The sequence below is a fragment of the Prunus persica genome, chromosome G1 (genome assembly GCF_000346465.2).
Source record: "Prunus persica cultivar Lovell chromosome G1, Prunus_persica_NCBIv2, whole genome shotgun sequence".
In the NCBI taxonomy this organism is placed as follows: Eukaryota; Viridiplantae; Streptophyta; class Magnoliopsida; order Rosales; family Rosaceae; genus Prunus; species Prunus persica.
The window spans coordinates 16,066,355-16,084,599 of record NC_034009.1 but is presented as its reverse complement, the minus strand read 5'-3'; the positions used below and the strand labels follow the sequence as shown (position 1 = coordinate 16,084,599).

General features: G+C 41.6%; 2 protein-coding genes across 2 annotated transcripts; both read left to right on the top strand.

The window, feature by feature from the left end:
• On the top strand, nt 277-1,851 carry LOC109946521 (zinc finger MYM-type protein 1-like). Its single transcript, XM_020554646.1, has one exon. It carries the CDS (start codon nt 277-279, stop codon nt 1,849-1,851), a length of 1,575 nt encoding a protein of 524 aa, XP_020410235.1.
• Nucleotides 1,888-2,631, top strand: LOC109946520. Its single transcript, XM_020554641.1, has one exon. It carries the CDS (start codon nt 1,888-1,890, stop codon nt 2,629-2,631), a length of 744 nt encoding a protein of 247 aa, XP_020410230.1.

The window sequence follows — 18,245 nt, the reverse complement described above, 5'->3', positions numbered from 1 at the left end:
CCCCACCAAGCCTTTAAACCCCAAATCCTCCATTGTCGCCGCTGCCAGCAGCTCCGCCGCTTCCAAAAGCTTGCCTCCGCTTCCACCACCTCACAATTCAAGGTAAATTCTAACTCTAAACCTAAATTACTTGAATTGAAATTGAATTTATGATTGTATTATATTGTTTTGATTTATTGGATATTTCATTTATGAATTTTTTGTGGTTAATTGGTATAAATTTGGTGTTCTCATGAATTGATTTTAGTTATTATTTTGATTAATTTATGTAGAATTATGGAAAGATTTTTTAAGAGAAAGTCATCATTGGGTAGTTCGGATAGTGTGGGTAGTTCAAGAACTTCAAGTTCAAGACAAAGTGAGTTAGATGAGGTTTTGGCTAATCTTCAGGCAGACCCGGGACTAAGAATTCGTATGATTGAGTATGATAGTAATATTAGAGATGAGGTTCGAAGAGCATATCTACAAAAAGGACCTTGTCAACCTAGAGGTCATTCTTTCCCACAAAGTAATATCTCAGGAATTAATCGACGCTTCATTCCCCAATGGTTTGATGAATTTGATTGGTTGGAGTATCGTGTATCTAAAGATGCTGCATTTTGTCTTTATTGCTATCTCTTTAAATCCAATTTTGAACAAGCGGGTAGTGAAGCCTTCACTGGAGCAGGGTTTAAAAATTGGAAGAAAGGGAGAGAAAGAATGAAGGTGCATGTTGGACCGGTTGGTAGTGTTCATAATAAAGCTAGAGAAGCCGCTACAAATTTGATGAATCAAAATACACATATTGAAACGACTGTGAGCAAACATTCTGAACAAGCTCGTATGGCATATCGAAGATGCTTAATTGCATCAATCAAGTGCACTAAGTTTCTATTGAGACAAGGTCTTTCTTTTCGTGGAAATGATGAAAGTGTCACTTCAAGCAATAGGGGAAATTACTTGGAGCTATTGCAATTCCTTGCAGACAATGATGAGAAAGTTAAAGAAGTTGTGTTGGAAAATGCTCCGGGGAATCTCAAGTTAGTAGCTCCAAAGATTCAAAAAGATATTGTCAATGCATGTGCCGGGGAAACACTTGATGTCATCATGAGTGGTTTAAAAGATAGATTCTTTTCTATATTGGTGGATGAAGCACGTGATATTTCTGTGAAAGAGCAAATGGCTATGGTGTTGCGTTATGTGGATGACAAAGGGCATGTAATTGACAGGTTTGTGGGGGTTCAACATGTTACCGACACCACTTCAAGTTCACTAAAGGATGCCATTGACATATTCTTTTCTTCCAATGGTTTGAGCTTTTCCAAGTTACGAAGACAAGGTTATGATGGAGCTAGCAATATGAGAGGTGAGTTGAATGGCCTTAAAACAAAGATTTTGAGAGAACAACCTTGTGCATACTGTGTTCATTGCTTTGCTCATCAACTTCAACTAGCACTTGTTGCCGTAGCAAAGAAGAATATTGATATTGCCTCTTTCTTCACAACCACTAATAGTGTGGTTAACCATGTTGGAGCATCGTGTAAGCGGCGTGATGCACTTAGAGCACAACTCCAAGAAGAACTTGTGATAGCTTTTGAAAATGATTGTCTTATAACGGGGCGAGGTTTGCATCAAGAAACAAGTCTCAAACGTGCCGGTGACACACAATGGAGCTCACATTACGGTACCATTATTAGCATCATTTCTATGTTTTCATCTGTGATTCATGTGCTTCAAATGATTATTGATGATAATCCCAATGATAGTGCCGGTGAAGCAAATAAGATTCAAAGGGAAATGCTTACTTTTCAGTTTGTGTTTCACCTATTCTTAATGAAGGCTATATTGGGACTCACAAATGATGTGTCATAAGCATTGCAAAAGAAAGATCAAGAAATTGTGAATACAATGGCTTTGGTGAAATCATGCAAGAAAAAGCTACACTGGATGAGGAATAATGGATTTGATGCATTGGTTGAAGAGGCGTCTTCATTTTGTGACAAACATCATATTGATGTTCCTAACATGGATGAGGCCTTCGTACTTCCAGGGAGGTCAAGGCATAATGCTCCAATAAAGACAAATTGTCATCATTATCGTGTGGAGCTCTTTATTTATGTCATTGATGAGCAACTTACGGAGTTAGATGATCGTTTTAATGAGGTAAATACTGAGTTGCTTATTTGTTTGGCATGTTTGAGTCCGAATGATTCATTTGTAGCTTTTGATAAACAAAAGCTACTTCGTCTTGCTCAATTTTATCCTCAAGACTTTTCGGATGGGGATCTTTTGGCACTTGATGATCAACTTGAGCTTTATATTCATTATGTGAGTTCGAGTAGTGATTTCTCTGACTTGCAAGGGATTGGTGATCTTGCAAAAAAAATGGTGGAGACAAGGATGCATCGAGCATTCAATTATGTGTATTTGCTTATTACATTGGCTCTAGTTTTACCGGTTGCTACTGCTTCAGTCGAGAGGGCATTCTCCGTCATGAATATTATCAAAGGTCCACTTTGGAACAAAATGGGAGATCAATGGTTGAGTGATAGCTTGCTTGTTTATGTTGAGAAGGATGTTTTTGATTGTATTGAAAATGAAGCTATAATGCTACGTTTTCAAAATATGAAACCTCGTCGTGGCCAATTGTAATTTGTAATGTTATTTTTTACATGAATTATGAATGAATGTACTGTAGTTTTATTTTCAATGTTATTTTAATCTTTAAAAAAAAATTGAACTTTTACACTATGACCCTACGACATAAAATTCCTGGATCCGTCCCTGCATAGAAGGCTACGATCTTTCCACTTGGAGAAAGATCGGATGACACAGTACAATCTAAATGGGATAAGAATAACAGCTGTGTAGGTTTCTAAAAACAGAAATAAGACCAGCTGTTACACATTTAAACTAACAGCTATTTCTAAAAAAGGCAAATTCTTCATCTCTTCAATTTCTTCATTCTCTTCACTTCCAATCTGCAGGATTGTCATTTGCAGGTTGATCTAAGCTGAGTATGCAGCTTAATTCTCAACAAAACCGACTCAACATCCAGTACTGATGAAGACGAAGCAGTGAACTGATAACTCATTGAGGTCCGTATGTAGCTAGCTAGGGCTTCCCCTCCCTCCTTAATTACATGTACTATTAATTTGATAAATGAAATAAAAATATATATTATGTTGATGGTCGTCAATATACAATATTAATGCTGTCTCAAGTTCAGCAACAATGGCATTATTTTACAGATGAAATATGAATTTGGAAACCTGGAAGATATATGTAACAAAATGCATAAATATTTAATAATGATTACTCAACAAGGCGCAGGCACAGTAAGCTCTATGAAGCAGAAGAATAAGCCATCAGATTTTTGGAGTATATCTGGATAAAAACAAAATAAAAAAGCAGAAGCAACGAACCATAAAAGTGAAAAATGAAGAAGCAGGGTCTTGTTATACTCAAACTTTTCTTTGCGTTCCTTTCTCTGATTATGAATCTTATTTCTCTTATATATATTCATGTATTTCTTCTTCTTCTACATGCCATAAGTATATTGATATATGCTGAGTAAGTATTATATCTCTTTCTTCTTGTGTACATGCCATAAATATTATTTCTTCTTGTTCTAGCCTTTTTCATTCATAGCCACTGAAGTATATCAGGGGTGAGAGTAAGCAAAACCAAAAAGAGAGAAATCTAAACAGAGAAAGCAAAAGAAAAAAAAAAGGAGATTAAGAAATGTTTAAAGTCTTGAACCACATCATTAATTCGTGCAAGACAATCAGTAGCGTAATTATAGGCGGAAGCTGCGTGTTTGAGCCATGCTTCCCAAGACAAATGACATTTTCTAATTCTGTTCATGAACTTTACTAAAAGGAAAAGGTGTTGGCATGTTACTGTTATGTTTCCTAGTTAGATCGGTGCACTAGATACTAAGTTATATCAGGTTTTGATAAGAGTTTAAATTAGGTTATACCTTGAGGCCCAAAACTTTGTGGAATAAGGAAAGGCCATGCTCTCATCTATGTAGAGACGACTTGATCTAACCCTATATAAGCTTAAGGCCCTGCTCTCGTCAGACACGTTCTCTAACCCAAATCTCATCAGAAAGAGTGAGGTGAAACAGATTCTGAGAGAGAGCAGAAGTCTTGTGCCGTTCTTGTTCTTGCTGTGATATTGCTGCTCCAGCTGAATGAGTTCAGAGGTCGTATACTCAAGAAAGACGGCGCCAGGTATGTCTTTACGTATTTTAGATTGTGTGAAAGATCATGAACACGCATACTAAATAAATCTAACAATTACCTTACTACCAGCATTGCTTGAATAGAAACCTGATGAACGAACTCTGCTTCTTCAGATTTTGGTTAGATTAATGATTGATATCTTGAAATGTATATAAATCACATATATATTTCCATATGGATGCAGTGCAGCTAAAATACCTGAAAACAGAAAGTCATTTCTAGTACCATAAACAAAACAAGAAAGTTACAAATCTCTACAAAGAATTCTTGTTCATACTACATTACCCGTGTGGTAACTGACCTAAACACATATTAAAATGTCATAATAATATACCGAATTTAAAAAAACTAAAATCAAAAATGGTTCTTCTTGTTCTTGCTTCTTCGTCTTTTTTCTTTCATATATTAATGGTGAGTAAGCAAAACAACAAATCAAGCAAGCGGCTTGAGTGAAAAACTAGATTTTATGTATGGACTTGTATTGTGGCAATCAATAAGTCAGATTTCTTCGTTATTAGTTCTTTCTCATGCTCAGAATTAAGCTTTCAGATGTTAATGGCATTCGAATGCGGGAAAGTTTCCTCTCCTTGTTTGCGCAAATTAATAAATTCAAATACACACAGATTACTGATGAGTATGTACGAGTTGATCTTCTATGGTTTTGATCAAGACCAACATGACTTTGGGGTTCATAATCCCTACTTTTCCCTTGTAGAACGTATTTTTCATGCTGAAAATCAATATATTAAATTCCACAGATCGACCCAAGAGACCAGATTCTCAACTCCAATACTGTAACTAACCACATTCAAATAGTAGACACTACAAAGAAACAAAGACATGGACTGCAAAATGGAAATGAACTCCAGCCTCTTTCTTTATTCAGCAAAGCAGCTCCCTTATTTTCTCTCTTGTTTATTTTGACCAACACTTATACCATGGCTTCTTGCTCGTTCCTTCTTCTTCGCTCGAGCTTCTTGCTTCGTCTTTCCTCGAGTTGTAGTACTTGTTGCCAAATTTTCCGATCCCAACAGACTGCCCCTTTTTTGGACGAATCTTGTTGCCCTTAAAGTTGTAGTCAGTGTTGTTTTGAACCTTCCTTCCTGGATGACGATCAACAGCACCATCTTCATAATATTCGTTGTTGAAGTCAAAAATCCCAATTTCTTTGCCATCTTCTGTTTCAATATCATTCTCATGAATGTTATAGTTCTGGCCGCTATTTTCTGCCTCACTAGTTCTGTTTTGCAGGAGCTCTGATTCAGTTTCTTTTTGTGGGAGCACTGTTTCAGTTTCTTTTCGTGGGAGCTCTGTTCCAGTTTCAGAAAGTTTTCTAGAGGAACCAGTAAAGGGTTCTGTTGCCATCTCCTTGTGCAGGTGAGCTTCATTTGGAGACCCATCTTTTATAGAGCTAAGTGTGAGAATATGAAGGTAAAGAGTTCCACATTGGAAAGTTAAGAAACCTAGCAAGGGGTTATAAGTATAGTCAAGACTCAAAATGTATTTTATGCGGGTGAAAAATTTTCGTTTTTCCTATTGGTGTTCATGTTTCTTTCACATGATGGGACATAAAAAATTTGGTAGATCCAAATTGAAATGGTGAAGGCTGCTACTAATAGTAAATAAATTATCATCAGAAAAAGGTAATCGCATGATGACAAATGCTAATTAATTACGTAAACTTTATTAATCATAAACAATTAAAAATACTAACCCCATCAAATTTCTATGTTATCATGAAGCGCAATTGTTAAACAGGTTCACACCCACATGAGCAAAAGTCTTTTACTCACTTCTATTCTTTATTCAACTTACTAATGGTAATGGGGTGTAAACTGGTGTTGAAAGAGTAGTAGTGTGAATATAGAGAGCTTGGAGGAAAAGAGAAGAAGCAATCATGGGTTAGACTGAAATTGGTTCGTTTTAGGGTTTGATGTTGATAAGCCATGAATCCAGAGATTCATTTCAAACAATTAAGCCTTCATAAACTGTGTGTTTTTAAGATTCAAAAAGACTTAAAAAGGAACTCGTACGTAACGCCAAGTCAAAAAGACTCGATGGTTCACGGGCAGGTTTTCAAACCCTATTGAAAGGACCCGCCCCGAATTTTTCAGAACCCGAGACCTTTAGAATTCCTGACATCACCCCGATGCCAGGCCCACTTACTAAAGGTCGAGACTTCCTGCCGAAATTTCGGCAGAGTCTTCCCTATAAATTGGACATTTCCCAAAATTTCAACCTGCATAAAAATGCATTTAATATTCACAACTGGCAGCATGCACAATAATATTTCATGCAGTCCACATAAATGGCCTTCGGCCTTCCAATAATTCTCAACCAACTACCAAACAATTCAAATACTAATTATGACTAACATTTAGTCTGCAGCTACACCTAACAACCTTAGGCTGCCTACGTACCCTCCTTGAGAGATCAAGCCACACGTAGTTCTTCCCTAAAACCCAATTCCACACTTGGGCAATACCTTATTTCATTTCTCTGTGTTTCATATAATCTCCCCATACGCCGGTACAACCAACACCACGTATGGGGCCTGTCAACACGCCGGATAACCTACGCCACGTGCGACCATGCCATACTATCATAATATCTCTCCATACGCCGGTACAACCAACGCCACATATGGGGTCTGTCTCAACGCCGGATAACCTACGCCACGCGAGACCTGCACATCATATCACATATCTCCCCATACGCCGGTACAACCAACGCCACATATAGGGCCTGTCTCAACGCCGGATAACCTACGCCACGTGACACCTAACTTTCACTTGGTGGTACTTGTAGTGAAACCAAAATCCGAGGAGGTACCTAAGGTAGTGCGTATAGCACTCCAAACCGACATTCTAGACTCTTTTGTACCCTTGTACAAACATATTATAATTATAATTATAAATATTAATTCTAATATTGTGTAACCCTCCACAATAGTCTAGTACCCGATAATCTCCCCTAGAAAGGTGAGATTACTCCGGGAGACCCACGGTCAACCAAGGGTCAAACTTCTCTAACCCTGGTCAAACGGACCTGCGGAACCCACGACCTCCAATTTCCGATCCGAAAGTCCCTATGGGTTCTACCAAGTATAGGACACTTGTCCTGCAAGTTTGATTCAGATCGGACGGTCGGATTGCTCACGATCGCACGATCTGACGGTTAATATAAAATATAAACTTAAAAATTATTATTCGGAACATCCGAGGCTCCGATTCACCATCCGCGAATTCCTACACGATCCTAGAATTACCTAGATTAACATATATTAAATTTGGGACCATCCAACGGTCCCAACCTATCGAACCCGGATAACGCACAATAAGCGATCATCCGTTCGATAGTCAAACGATGTCCGAATTGAGATCCGCGAAATCCTACGCACTCGTGACAACCTAAGGATCTCATCGAGACACAGTGCCACCTTTTCTACAGTGCCTACGCGCTGCCGCACGAGCTGGCAGCGCGTGGGTGCCCAAAGCGATAACGCTTCGCCGGACAATCTCAAAACCACGGGTCCAAATTCCTACCCTAGGTATAACACCCTATTTGGAGCCACTTTTGTTCTTGGACCTACCCCAAAAACTGAACAGAAGTGGCCGGAATCACAATCCCAAAACCGGCCGAAATTTCAATTCGAAAATCAAATTGGCTACTCTAAGAATCGATCTAATCCTACCCAACCATCAGCTAGAGCATGCAGAAGGGATGAATTTCCATACCTTGATCGTCAAAAATGGCAGCCGGAGGAGGGAGATCGGTGGCTGTGAAGATCGGGTGAAGTCCGGGCGAAAATCGCCATTTTCCGGCGACTGGAGCGGCAGCCGATGTCGGGGGAGGGCTGGGTCGTGACGCCGAGGCCGAGCCGGTCCTTTTGGCACCGGCCCCGTCCGCAGCCGCGGCCAGTGGCCGGAGATACAAGGAGAGAGAGAGAGAAGCCGACGGGAGAGAGAGAGAGAGAGGTCGCGGGAGAGAGAGAGAGAGAGAGAGAGAGAGAGAGAGAGAGAGAGAGAAAAAAAATCTGAGTTTTTATAATAAAAAATCCCATTTTGAAATATTTACGATTGTGCCACTGGGCTTCTTTTGATCATATCTCTCTCGTTACAACTCCGATTCGAGCCCACTACGTGTCTATGAACTCGTCGCAGTACGACCTATCCAAAAATACTAGTCACTGCCCCAAACTCTTTCCGGTTAAGAATATGACTAAAATGCCCTTAAATAATTAAATAATTTAAATAAGGGTTAAATTTGGGGTCGGGGTGTTACACCTACCAAATAGGTATTTGAATACGTGAAGTGTGAACAAAACTCTTGTTCAAAGTTTTTTTTCTTTTGGTCTGAATCCTTTTCAAACATTCATGGTGAAATTATCACAATTTGAAAACCAAGAGCAGTATATGCACATGGTAGGACCACCACTAACCTAACTTAAACCCAAACACACGCAAGTAGCACTAGTACATTTTACAATTTGCACGACGAAGAGAATTTTGTCGCACAAAGTACATTTTAGTCGCACAAATTTCAGTGCGACAGAAACTTCGTCGCGCAAAGATCGTGAAGAAAGACTTCGTGCGACGAAAAGTATTGGTCGCGCAAAGTTCTGTGCAATTAAAAAATTAAAAAATTAAAAAATTAAAAAAAACTAATTTAATAGTTTGTGCGACGAAATATTTTGTCGCACAAGGTTTTTGACTTTTTGTTTTATTATTTCTTTAATATTAATTTAATTATATTAATTTATTCAAATTTTTACTTTTTAAATTTAATTTAATTGTATATTTTTTTAATTACTTTAATTTAAATTGATATTAATTTAATTTTTTCGAATTTTTTCTTTTGAAATTCAATTTAATTGTATGATTTTTTTTAATTACTTTGACATATTCAAAAGAAAATTACATATGAAAAATAATGATCAAATTATCCAATAAATATATATATAATATTCAAAATGTACACATAAATTAACAAAGTACAATAATAAAATCCTAATACAAGCCTATTGTGGTGGTAGTGGCGGAGGATATGTTTCGATAGCATCCTAATCCTCAACTTTAGCTGTCAAAGTCTCGACGATTTGGGGATTTGGGTGTGAGAGAAAGGGTGGGATTTGGGGAGAGTGAAAGAGAGAGGAGAGGTAAGAGTAGAGAAAGACATTGAGAAAATGCTGGAGGAGTTATTTTGGTTTTAAAAATCATATCACTTTGCGGGACGAAAAATATTGGTAGCGCAAAATCTAAAAAACATTTTTTTTTTTTACATTCCCGCGTCCCATTTTTAGTACCAGCCCAAATTTTTAAAGTTTTGCACAATGAAAAATATTGGAATATTGGTCGCACAAAGTCTAAAAAAATTATATATAAAAAATTTCTCACGTCCCATTTTTGTTACCTGCCCAAATTTTTAAAGTTTTGCGCGACTAAAAATATTGGAATATTGGTCGCGCAAAGTTTTGCGCAACGAAAAATATTGGTCGCCCAAAGTCTAAAAAATTATAATAAAAAAAATTCCCGCGTCCCATTTTTGGTACCCGCCCAAATTTTTAAAGTTTTGAGCGACGAAAAATATTGGTAGCGCAAAGTCTAAAAAAAAATTCCCACGTCCCATTTTTGGTACCCGCCCAAATTTTTAGAGTTTTGAGCGACGAACTGTTGGTCCTGCAAACTTTTGAGAGACGAAAAAATTGGTTCCTAGCGCAATATTTATAAAAATAATTGTTATAAATAATAAAAAATAAAATAATTTTATTTTACGATTTAAAATATAAATAAGGTTAAAGCTACTTAATAAATATATATACTATTCAATTTCTTAAGTGTTATACACACAAAATAAATATATATATATACACACACACACCATTCAACGATCCAACCGTGAAACTTCTTTTCATATACTTCAAGATCGTATACCCCAAAAATCACAAAAAACAAACATTCAGAGATCTAGTAATGTGACAAAACTTTTCGATGGTTATAAATGAAAAATCATGATTTAACAGTTACTTTAACTCCGATTTTGATGATTTTTTACAGCTACCATATATGAATACAATGACTGAATTTGATCTTCAATTTAAAATATTTACACTAGTGGATACCACAAAATCTTATGTTATATTTAACGAAAGTATAAATAAACTCTTAATTGTTAGTGAATATATTGTTTTGACGGCATACACATTCTACGAAACTAGTTTCAACGATCCAACCGTCAAACCTGTTTGTTTATACTTCAAGATCATATACGCCAAAAATTAGAAAAAATAAACATTCAGAGATCAAGTAACGGAACAAAACTTTTCGACGTTTATAAATGAAAAATCACGATTTAACGGTTATTTTAACTCCGATTTTGATGATTTTTTACAGCTATACTCCTTGAACCTATATGAATACAATGACTGAATTCGAAGATTTTTCGAAGGCTTTCTCTTACCACAAGTGCGCCTCACCTCATAAAGTGTGCCCATGTCCTCTTAAAAGCCACGTGTAAACCACCTAAATTACCACCTGATCATATGGGACTACTGCCGCTCGTGACAGGCTACTCTGCCCACACCCGCCCCCTAGTAAAATCGTGAAGTCATCATCAGAAGAGGACGTGGGTGAACCCTGACCGTCCGCCACCTGACAAATTTGTGTGACATGGACGGCTAGACTCCAAGCCGAGGTGACCGACTCGTAAATTATCTTGTTTAATCTTCCTATAAATAGAACATGTGATGCTTGTAGAAAGAGATCTTTTTTCTCTGTTTTGGGAAATGTTGGAAGAAGAATAAAATACCAGGAATGCACAAAGAAGGCCTTGTCCCTTATCCTTGTCTTTGTCCCAAAGTAAACTAGAGTTTTGTATTTTCATACGTTAGCCATAGGAATATCTGTGGGTATAACATCTGGCTCCGTCTATGGGAAACCACACTCAAATGTTACGTGTTACCTACTCCACTACCAACATGTTGGGTCGAAAGATCAAAGGGATCACTATCCCTAGCACTCCCGATCAAAGAAGCACGAAACGCCGAAGAGAAGAGAAAACAAAGGATAAGCCCTCTCAAAGCCAAAGTTGAACTACTCCTTAACGGGGCCGACACCATGCAGGATCTAAACAAAACTCTTTAGGACCACAATGAGCGCCTACAAGAGCAGCAGATCGGCCTCCAGGCAAACCTACGAAGAGCCCAGAAGAAGGCCATCAGGGATTCAAGCCATACCAGGCAGGTTGAAAGATGCCTGTTTGGCAACAAGTCGACGTCCGCTTCCATGCCTCAACCTGGTAACGTCGTCCCAAGCTCCAACCCCGAGAGTACTGATTCTAAGGAAATCATCCCCGCCAGTCACAACTCGCACAAAAGAAAAGATCACTTCGCTGAAACCAACAGCCAAACGACGAACTAACCCATCGTTCTCGCCTACAAGCTCGACCTGAGAGAGGCAATAAAAGCTATGATCAAGGAAGAGATAGGAATCGTATGAGATAGGCTTGGCAAGGTCTAAAGGACCCACAACCCAATTGCCCCCTCATTTTTCGGAGATGAAATCCCTCTCCCTTATATCAAGGCACTCTTCGAAGCGACTATTGTCAGGTACATGAAGGCCCCGAAAATTGCCCCCAACGACAAACTCACCGACCCGTATAACCACCTCGATAGTTTTTGCTATGCCATGGAGGGCCGGGGGATGAACAAGGCGACCAAATGCAGACTCTTTCTGACCACCTTGAAAGGAGCAACCCTGAACTGGTTCAAACGGCTGAATCCTGAATCCATCGGCTCATTTGCCCAGCTGCGTACATGATCATATCCAGTCGGTTATATACCGCCAACGATCTCTCGGATGTATGATAGAGAAAGGACGAATCTCTATGCGATTATGTCACCCACTTTAACAACGAATATGCTTGATGTGACGAGGCGACGGCTCATAATGCCCTCTTGGGAGGCTTCCAGGGTTGGGACTTTTTCTTCCAGCTCACCAGAAATCCCCTTGAACCGTATAAAGACCTCCTCCGAGAGGCCGGCATCTCAAACAAGCAAATCGCAGGTGCAGAACCTTCTCGACATATTCCAGATTCACGCCAAGGGAATTCCCAAAAGACAGAGCACTGACAGCAAAAAAACACCAACCGACAAAACAATTCCCCTGAGCCCTACATAAGTTACACGCCCCGGAATACCAGTAAGGGGGCCATCTTGGCAATCGTCGGGAAAGAATTGCCCACTTCGCGTCATGGCCGGAATAAATAACTAGGGAAACGAGATGAGGCTTGGTACTACAAGTACCACCGCACTTACGGACACTCATCAGAAGACTGCTATCAACAGAAAAAGGTGATCGAGGAGCTAGTTTGGAGGGGAACACTCCGAGAGTATGTGGCCCACCCTGACACTGCCACCAACGCTTCAGGGGGATCAACCCAGGTCTCGGTTATCGCAGACTGATAGCCACAATCGGAGAGGGCCCTTCGATCGCTCGACCATGTATCTAGCCGCGCACTCTCCATCGGTGATACTGCCCAACCCTGCAAATGAGCTTGAGAGACGAGGAGCCCGTTATTTTTAACCCAGATGACAGCATACCTTACAACGACCCTCTAGTTATGTCAGTCGATACCCCAAATTGTGACATAAACTAGGTCCTCATCGACGGAGGAAGTTCCTCCAATATCATCTTCGCACCCCTATTCAACCAGCTCGGGATAAACCGAGCACTCCTCGACAAAAGGACACCCCCGCTTTACGCTTTCGAAAGTACTCAAGTACAGCCCTTTGGTAATATCCACCTCGCCCTGACCATAGGACAATGTCTGTACCAAACGACCACGATCGCCAACTTTGTCGTTATGGATTGTCTGACAGCTTATAACGTAATTTTGGGAAGACCGGCGCTCACGGAGGTCGATATCACCCTCAATTACTGCACCCTCATGCTAAAGTTCAGAATGCCCCACGGGATAGGGACTATCTCAGGGGACCATGTCTCAGGATAGAATTGCTACGTCATGGCCATGAGGTTGCAAACCACTCTAAGCGATACCTTCATTACCAGTGCCAGTCGTCCAGTAGCCGAGTTTTGCCATCTTCAAGTTGATAACCAGCCGCACATCTGCATTCGGCCTTTCACAATCACCTCCGGCATAGAACGGCAGAACATACCCTATGCCCTCCTTGAGAAAGATAGCTCAGTTGATATCCTTTTCTCCCTAGTGATCTCTCGCCTCGACCTAGAAGCTAGAGCACTAGCCCCTCTACCACCATGAGTTATGTGCTTTCGACAGCATGAGAGTGCGCACCCTTAGCAGTATTGACCTCAATATCTATATAGGGCTGTTCCCAGCACAAGCCAGAGCACTAACACACTTGGTGGTGGTCAATCACCCGAGCCCGTACTTATCCATTTTTGGCGGACCCCTCTTAAATACTCTTCACATAACATTGCACTATTGCCCGTTGACATTGGGCCTTCCGACCTCCCAAAGGGCAATGACAATCTTTGGCGACCGAACCGAAAGTGACACCTACGAAGTCTATGCCCTCTCTCCCGAACGCCAGGGGACTGACCCTATAGACGACCCTCGGGATGAATATCCTCGTCCCTAACCCTTGGAAGGCCTAAAGTCGGTGGTGTTTTCTAACAAGCATCCAGACCAACGGATCTGGATAGGGATAAACCTGGAGCCAGCCGAAAGAATAAGCCTCATCATCTTCCTACGTAACAACACAAACTGCTTCACTTGGTCTCATGCTGACGTGCCCAACATCGACCCCCGGGTTATAACCTATCACTTAGGGATTAGCCTCAAGGCTCATTTATCCGATAAAAGCGTCGACCCTACAATAACGCTCGGTACTCTGCCATGAAGGAAGAAGTCCAAAAGCTCAGGGAGGTCGACTTCAACCGAGAAATGGATTACCCTAAATGGGTGTCAAACGTAGTCATGGTCAGGAAGCTACCTAAGAAATGGAGGATGTGCACAAACTTCATGGATCTTAACAAAGCCTATCTTAAAGACAGTTTTCCCCTTCCCATAATTGACCAACTGGTCGACGCCACCGCAGGCTTTGCCCTTTTTAGCTTCTTAGACGCCTACTCTAGGTACAACCAAATCGGCATGGACCTCACCGACGAAGAAAACACCTCGTTCATCACCGACCGAGGGCTCTACAATTACAAAGTTCTACTCTTTGGCCTTAAAGCGATACTTACCAACGACTTGTTAATCGGATGTTCACTAAATACCTCCATTAGTCCATCGAGGTATATGTGGATGAGATTCTTATCAAGAGTCTCACCACCGACCAGCATGTCGATCGCCTCACCGAGATGTTTGCAGTCCTTCTACAATACAAAATGTGGTTGAACCCCGCCAAATGTGTTTTCGGCATTGAGTCAAGGAAGTTCCTAGGGTTCATGATTAGCTAGGGAAGGATGAAGGCAACCTCGAAAAAGTCCTAGCGCTAGTAGAAATGGTTCCCCCAAGAACAAAAAGAAATAAAAAGTCTCACCGGCCGTGTCGCTGCCCTGAACTGCTTTATCTCACAGTCCATCAACCAATGCCTACCGTTCTTTAATCAACTGGAAAGAAGAATGCGACAATACCTTTTTAAGCCTAAAAACGCACATAGGGGCTGCTCCTATAACTTCTAAACCAGAGCCTAGTGAGAGCATGTGCGTTTATCTATCCGTCTTCATCTCCGCCTTCAGCTCAGTTCTTAACAGAGAAACCGACGCCATACAGCGGCCGTGTATTATGTGAGTAGAGCACTCACGGTGGCCGAGACACCTACTCTCTAATCGAGAAACTCCCACTTCTCTAGGAGCGGTGCTGGGATCGTGCTCACTTCTTCGGACGATACCAAAGTAGAGTACGCCCTCCGTTTTCAATTTAAGGCCATTAACAATGAGGCCGAGTACAAGGTCCTACTCTCTGGGCTCCGCGTCGCCCCTAACCTCGGAGCCAACTCGCACAACAACTCGATACTCATCGTGAACCAGATCAACAACACCTATGAGGTCAAAGGCAAAATCATAGGGATCTACTTGCAAGAAGCACAATGTCTCGAGTCCCTTTTTACAAACTTTACCACCTCGTAGATTCCCTGGAGCCAAATAGCTGAGCAATGCCTTGGCCAAACTGGCCTCAGCCCTCGACGGGGGAATCAAACAGTTGATCCCAATTGAATACCTTGCCAATCCCACCGTCACTAGTGATCGGAGCGAGGCCATGTCCATTGACATTGCTCCCAACTGGATGACCCTTATCTACGACTACCTGGTAGATGAGATTTCTCCTTCCGACGCTAAGGCATCCCACTGGTTGCAGAATCAAGCGCTTGTATAAGCGAGGATTCTTCTTGCCCTATCTACAGTGCGTATCACTCGATGAGGTATACGAGATTCTCCATGAGATCCACGAGGGTGTTTGTGAGGACCATTTTGCATCCAAAATCATGGCCATTAAGCCATTCACCGAGGCTATTTCTGGCCCTTCTTGAAAGCCAATATCCAACTCCTAGTCCAGAAGTGCTGACCGTGTCATCTTTTTTCTAACCTTATACACCAACCACCATAGTCGCTCACTGCTATGGCTAGCCCGTGGCCCTTCGCACAATGAGGGCTAAACCTAATCAGACTGATGCTCGAAGGGAAAGGTTAGATGAAATTTTCCATAGTCATGGACGACTATTTTACCAAATGGGTAGAGGCCGAGCCCCTTGCCACCATCACCGAGGCACGCGTTCATAGTTTTGTATGGAAGAATATCGTCTGCTGGTTCAGACTTCCCCGTGTTCTTATCACCGACAATAGCCGACAATTCGATAACGCTCGATTTCGAGAATTCAGTTCAAATTTTAACATCACTCTCTGCTTCTCATCACCAGCGCATCCCCAAGCCAATGGCTAAGTCCAGGCCATCAACAAGATTTTAAGCGCACACCCAAAAAGAAGCTAGGAGTCAAGAAAGGGGACTGGGCTGAACTCTTGCTCGAAGTCTTATGGGCCTATCACATCACACAACGCACCACAACTGGCGAAACCCCTTTCTCCCTGGCCTTAGGATCTGAAGCCGTAATACCGGTAGAGGTTGGTCTACCGACCCATCTCATCGAGCACTACGATCCCCAGTAGAGCATAAAGCAATGTACTCTCGACCTTAACCTAATAGAAGAAAAATGGGCTCGAGTCGAAATGACTCTCGCCACGTACCAACAAAGCACCGCACGCTACCTTGTTCTACGCACAGTACTGCTTGCTACCAAGGACCACTCAGCCGGCCTCATAAAAGTATGGATGCATAGGCACCCAATGCCTATACGAGCATGACAGCTCCCCTAAACCCCTCATAGTGCTCACCTCCAATGGCACTCCATCCAAGTCCACCCTAGGCCGATCAAGGTCCTCGACATCCCCATCTCCAGATACCTCTACCTCGACATCAAGATGACCCTCAAGATTCTCTTCGACATCTAAAGACGCCTCCCGCACTTACTCTACCACGACCTCCTTCCCCTCCGGCACTTGTTCTATCTCCGAATTGTCTGATGAGCTCGGAACTTCCACCACAGAGGGACCCGCCCCAGCACCCTACCCTTAAACCTACTAGCGGCATATCACCCAACCGATGCCAGGCCTCATCTAAAACCCTAAAGTTTACACCACCCCTACTGGACCCACTGTCCCCCTCCTTTCCCTTAGCCACTCTCATTATCTCTTCTCCCTCTCACCATAAAAACAAAAAGAGAAACAAGCGAAAGACTCTCATCTAGCTACCACAACGTCCTAACTGCCACAAACCACGATCACCATTCCTTCTCGCACTCAGAAACAAAAAACCAAAAACTTTTGAAAACTCGAAGTGGCGGAAATGGAAATTCTCTCCAAATCGATCCCGACTGATAATCATAGCTGTCCATCCTGTCTGCGATCGCCTTTTCGATCACAATGTGTGGCACTCTCTTCGATTCCATCAATTGATGCGAAACCAGCAGTCCCGTCCGCTTTGTCTTCCTAGACGCCTAATCATCACACCCCCAATCAAATGCACAATACCTGAGCAAACGACACCTGTCAAATCATTTCACCTGCCTGATCCAAAAACAACTCGTCAAGGTTGTCAAGGTCGACCAATTGGACCGCTCGTCAAGGCCAACCGATCAGACTACTTGTCAAGGCGACTGACTGGACCGTTTGGAACATATTCCTATTGGGTAGACAGAGACAATGGCAACTCCCCACCCACGGAGACTTGCCTAGAGAGTTTGGGGACCTTGAGTGGACCTTGCGTACCACATCGGGAGATAACCAAACCGTCATCTATCTCGGTCTCAAAGCTACCTTGGGAAAATTCGAAGGGATGCAAATCAACCACGTCGACGACAAGACCTCCTCTGACCACAAGTTCCCTGCACCTCATAAAGTGTGCCCATGTCCTCTCAAAGGCCACGTGTAAACCACCTAAATCACCACTTGACTAGATGGGACTACTGCCACGTGTGACAGGCTACTCTGCCCACACTCGCCCCTTAGTAAAAGGATAAATTCATCATGAGAAGAGGACGCGGTTGAACCCTGACCGTCTGCCACCTGACAAATTGGTGTGACATGGATGGCTCGACTATGAGCCGAGGTGACTGACTCGTAAATTATCTTGTTTAATCTTCCTATAAATAGTACTTGTGATGCTTGCAGAAAAGGATCTTTTTTCTCTCTTTTGGGAAATCTTGGAAGAAGAATAAAATACCAAGAATGCACAAAAAAGGCCTTGTCCCTTATCCTTGTCTTTGTCTCAAAGTAAACTAGAGTTTTGCATTTTCATACGTTATCCACAGGAATATCTGTGGGTATAACAATATTCATCCAACATTTTGAGTTGGTTCTTGATATTTTATAGCATTTCACTTCTTTTTTGTGTTTTTATAGGTTTTACTCTAATTGAAATGAATTTGGGCTAAAAATGCATTATTGAATTTAAACTATGTTTTGCTCATTTTCGTAG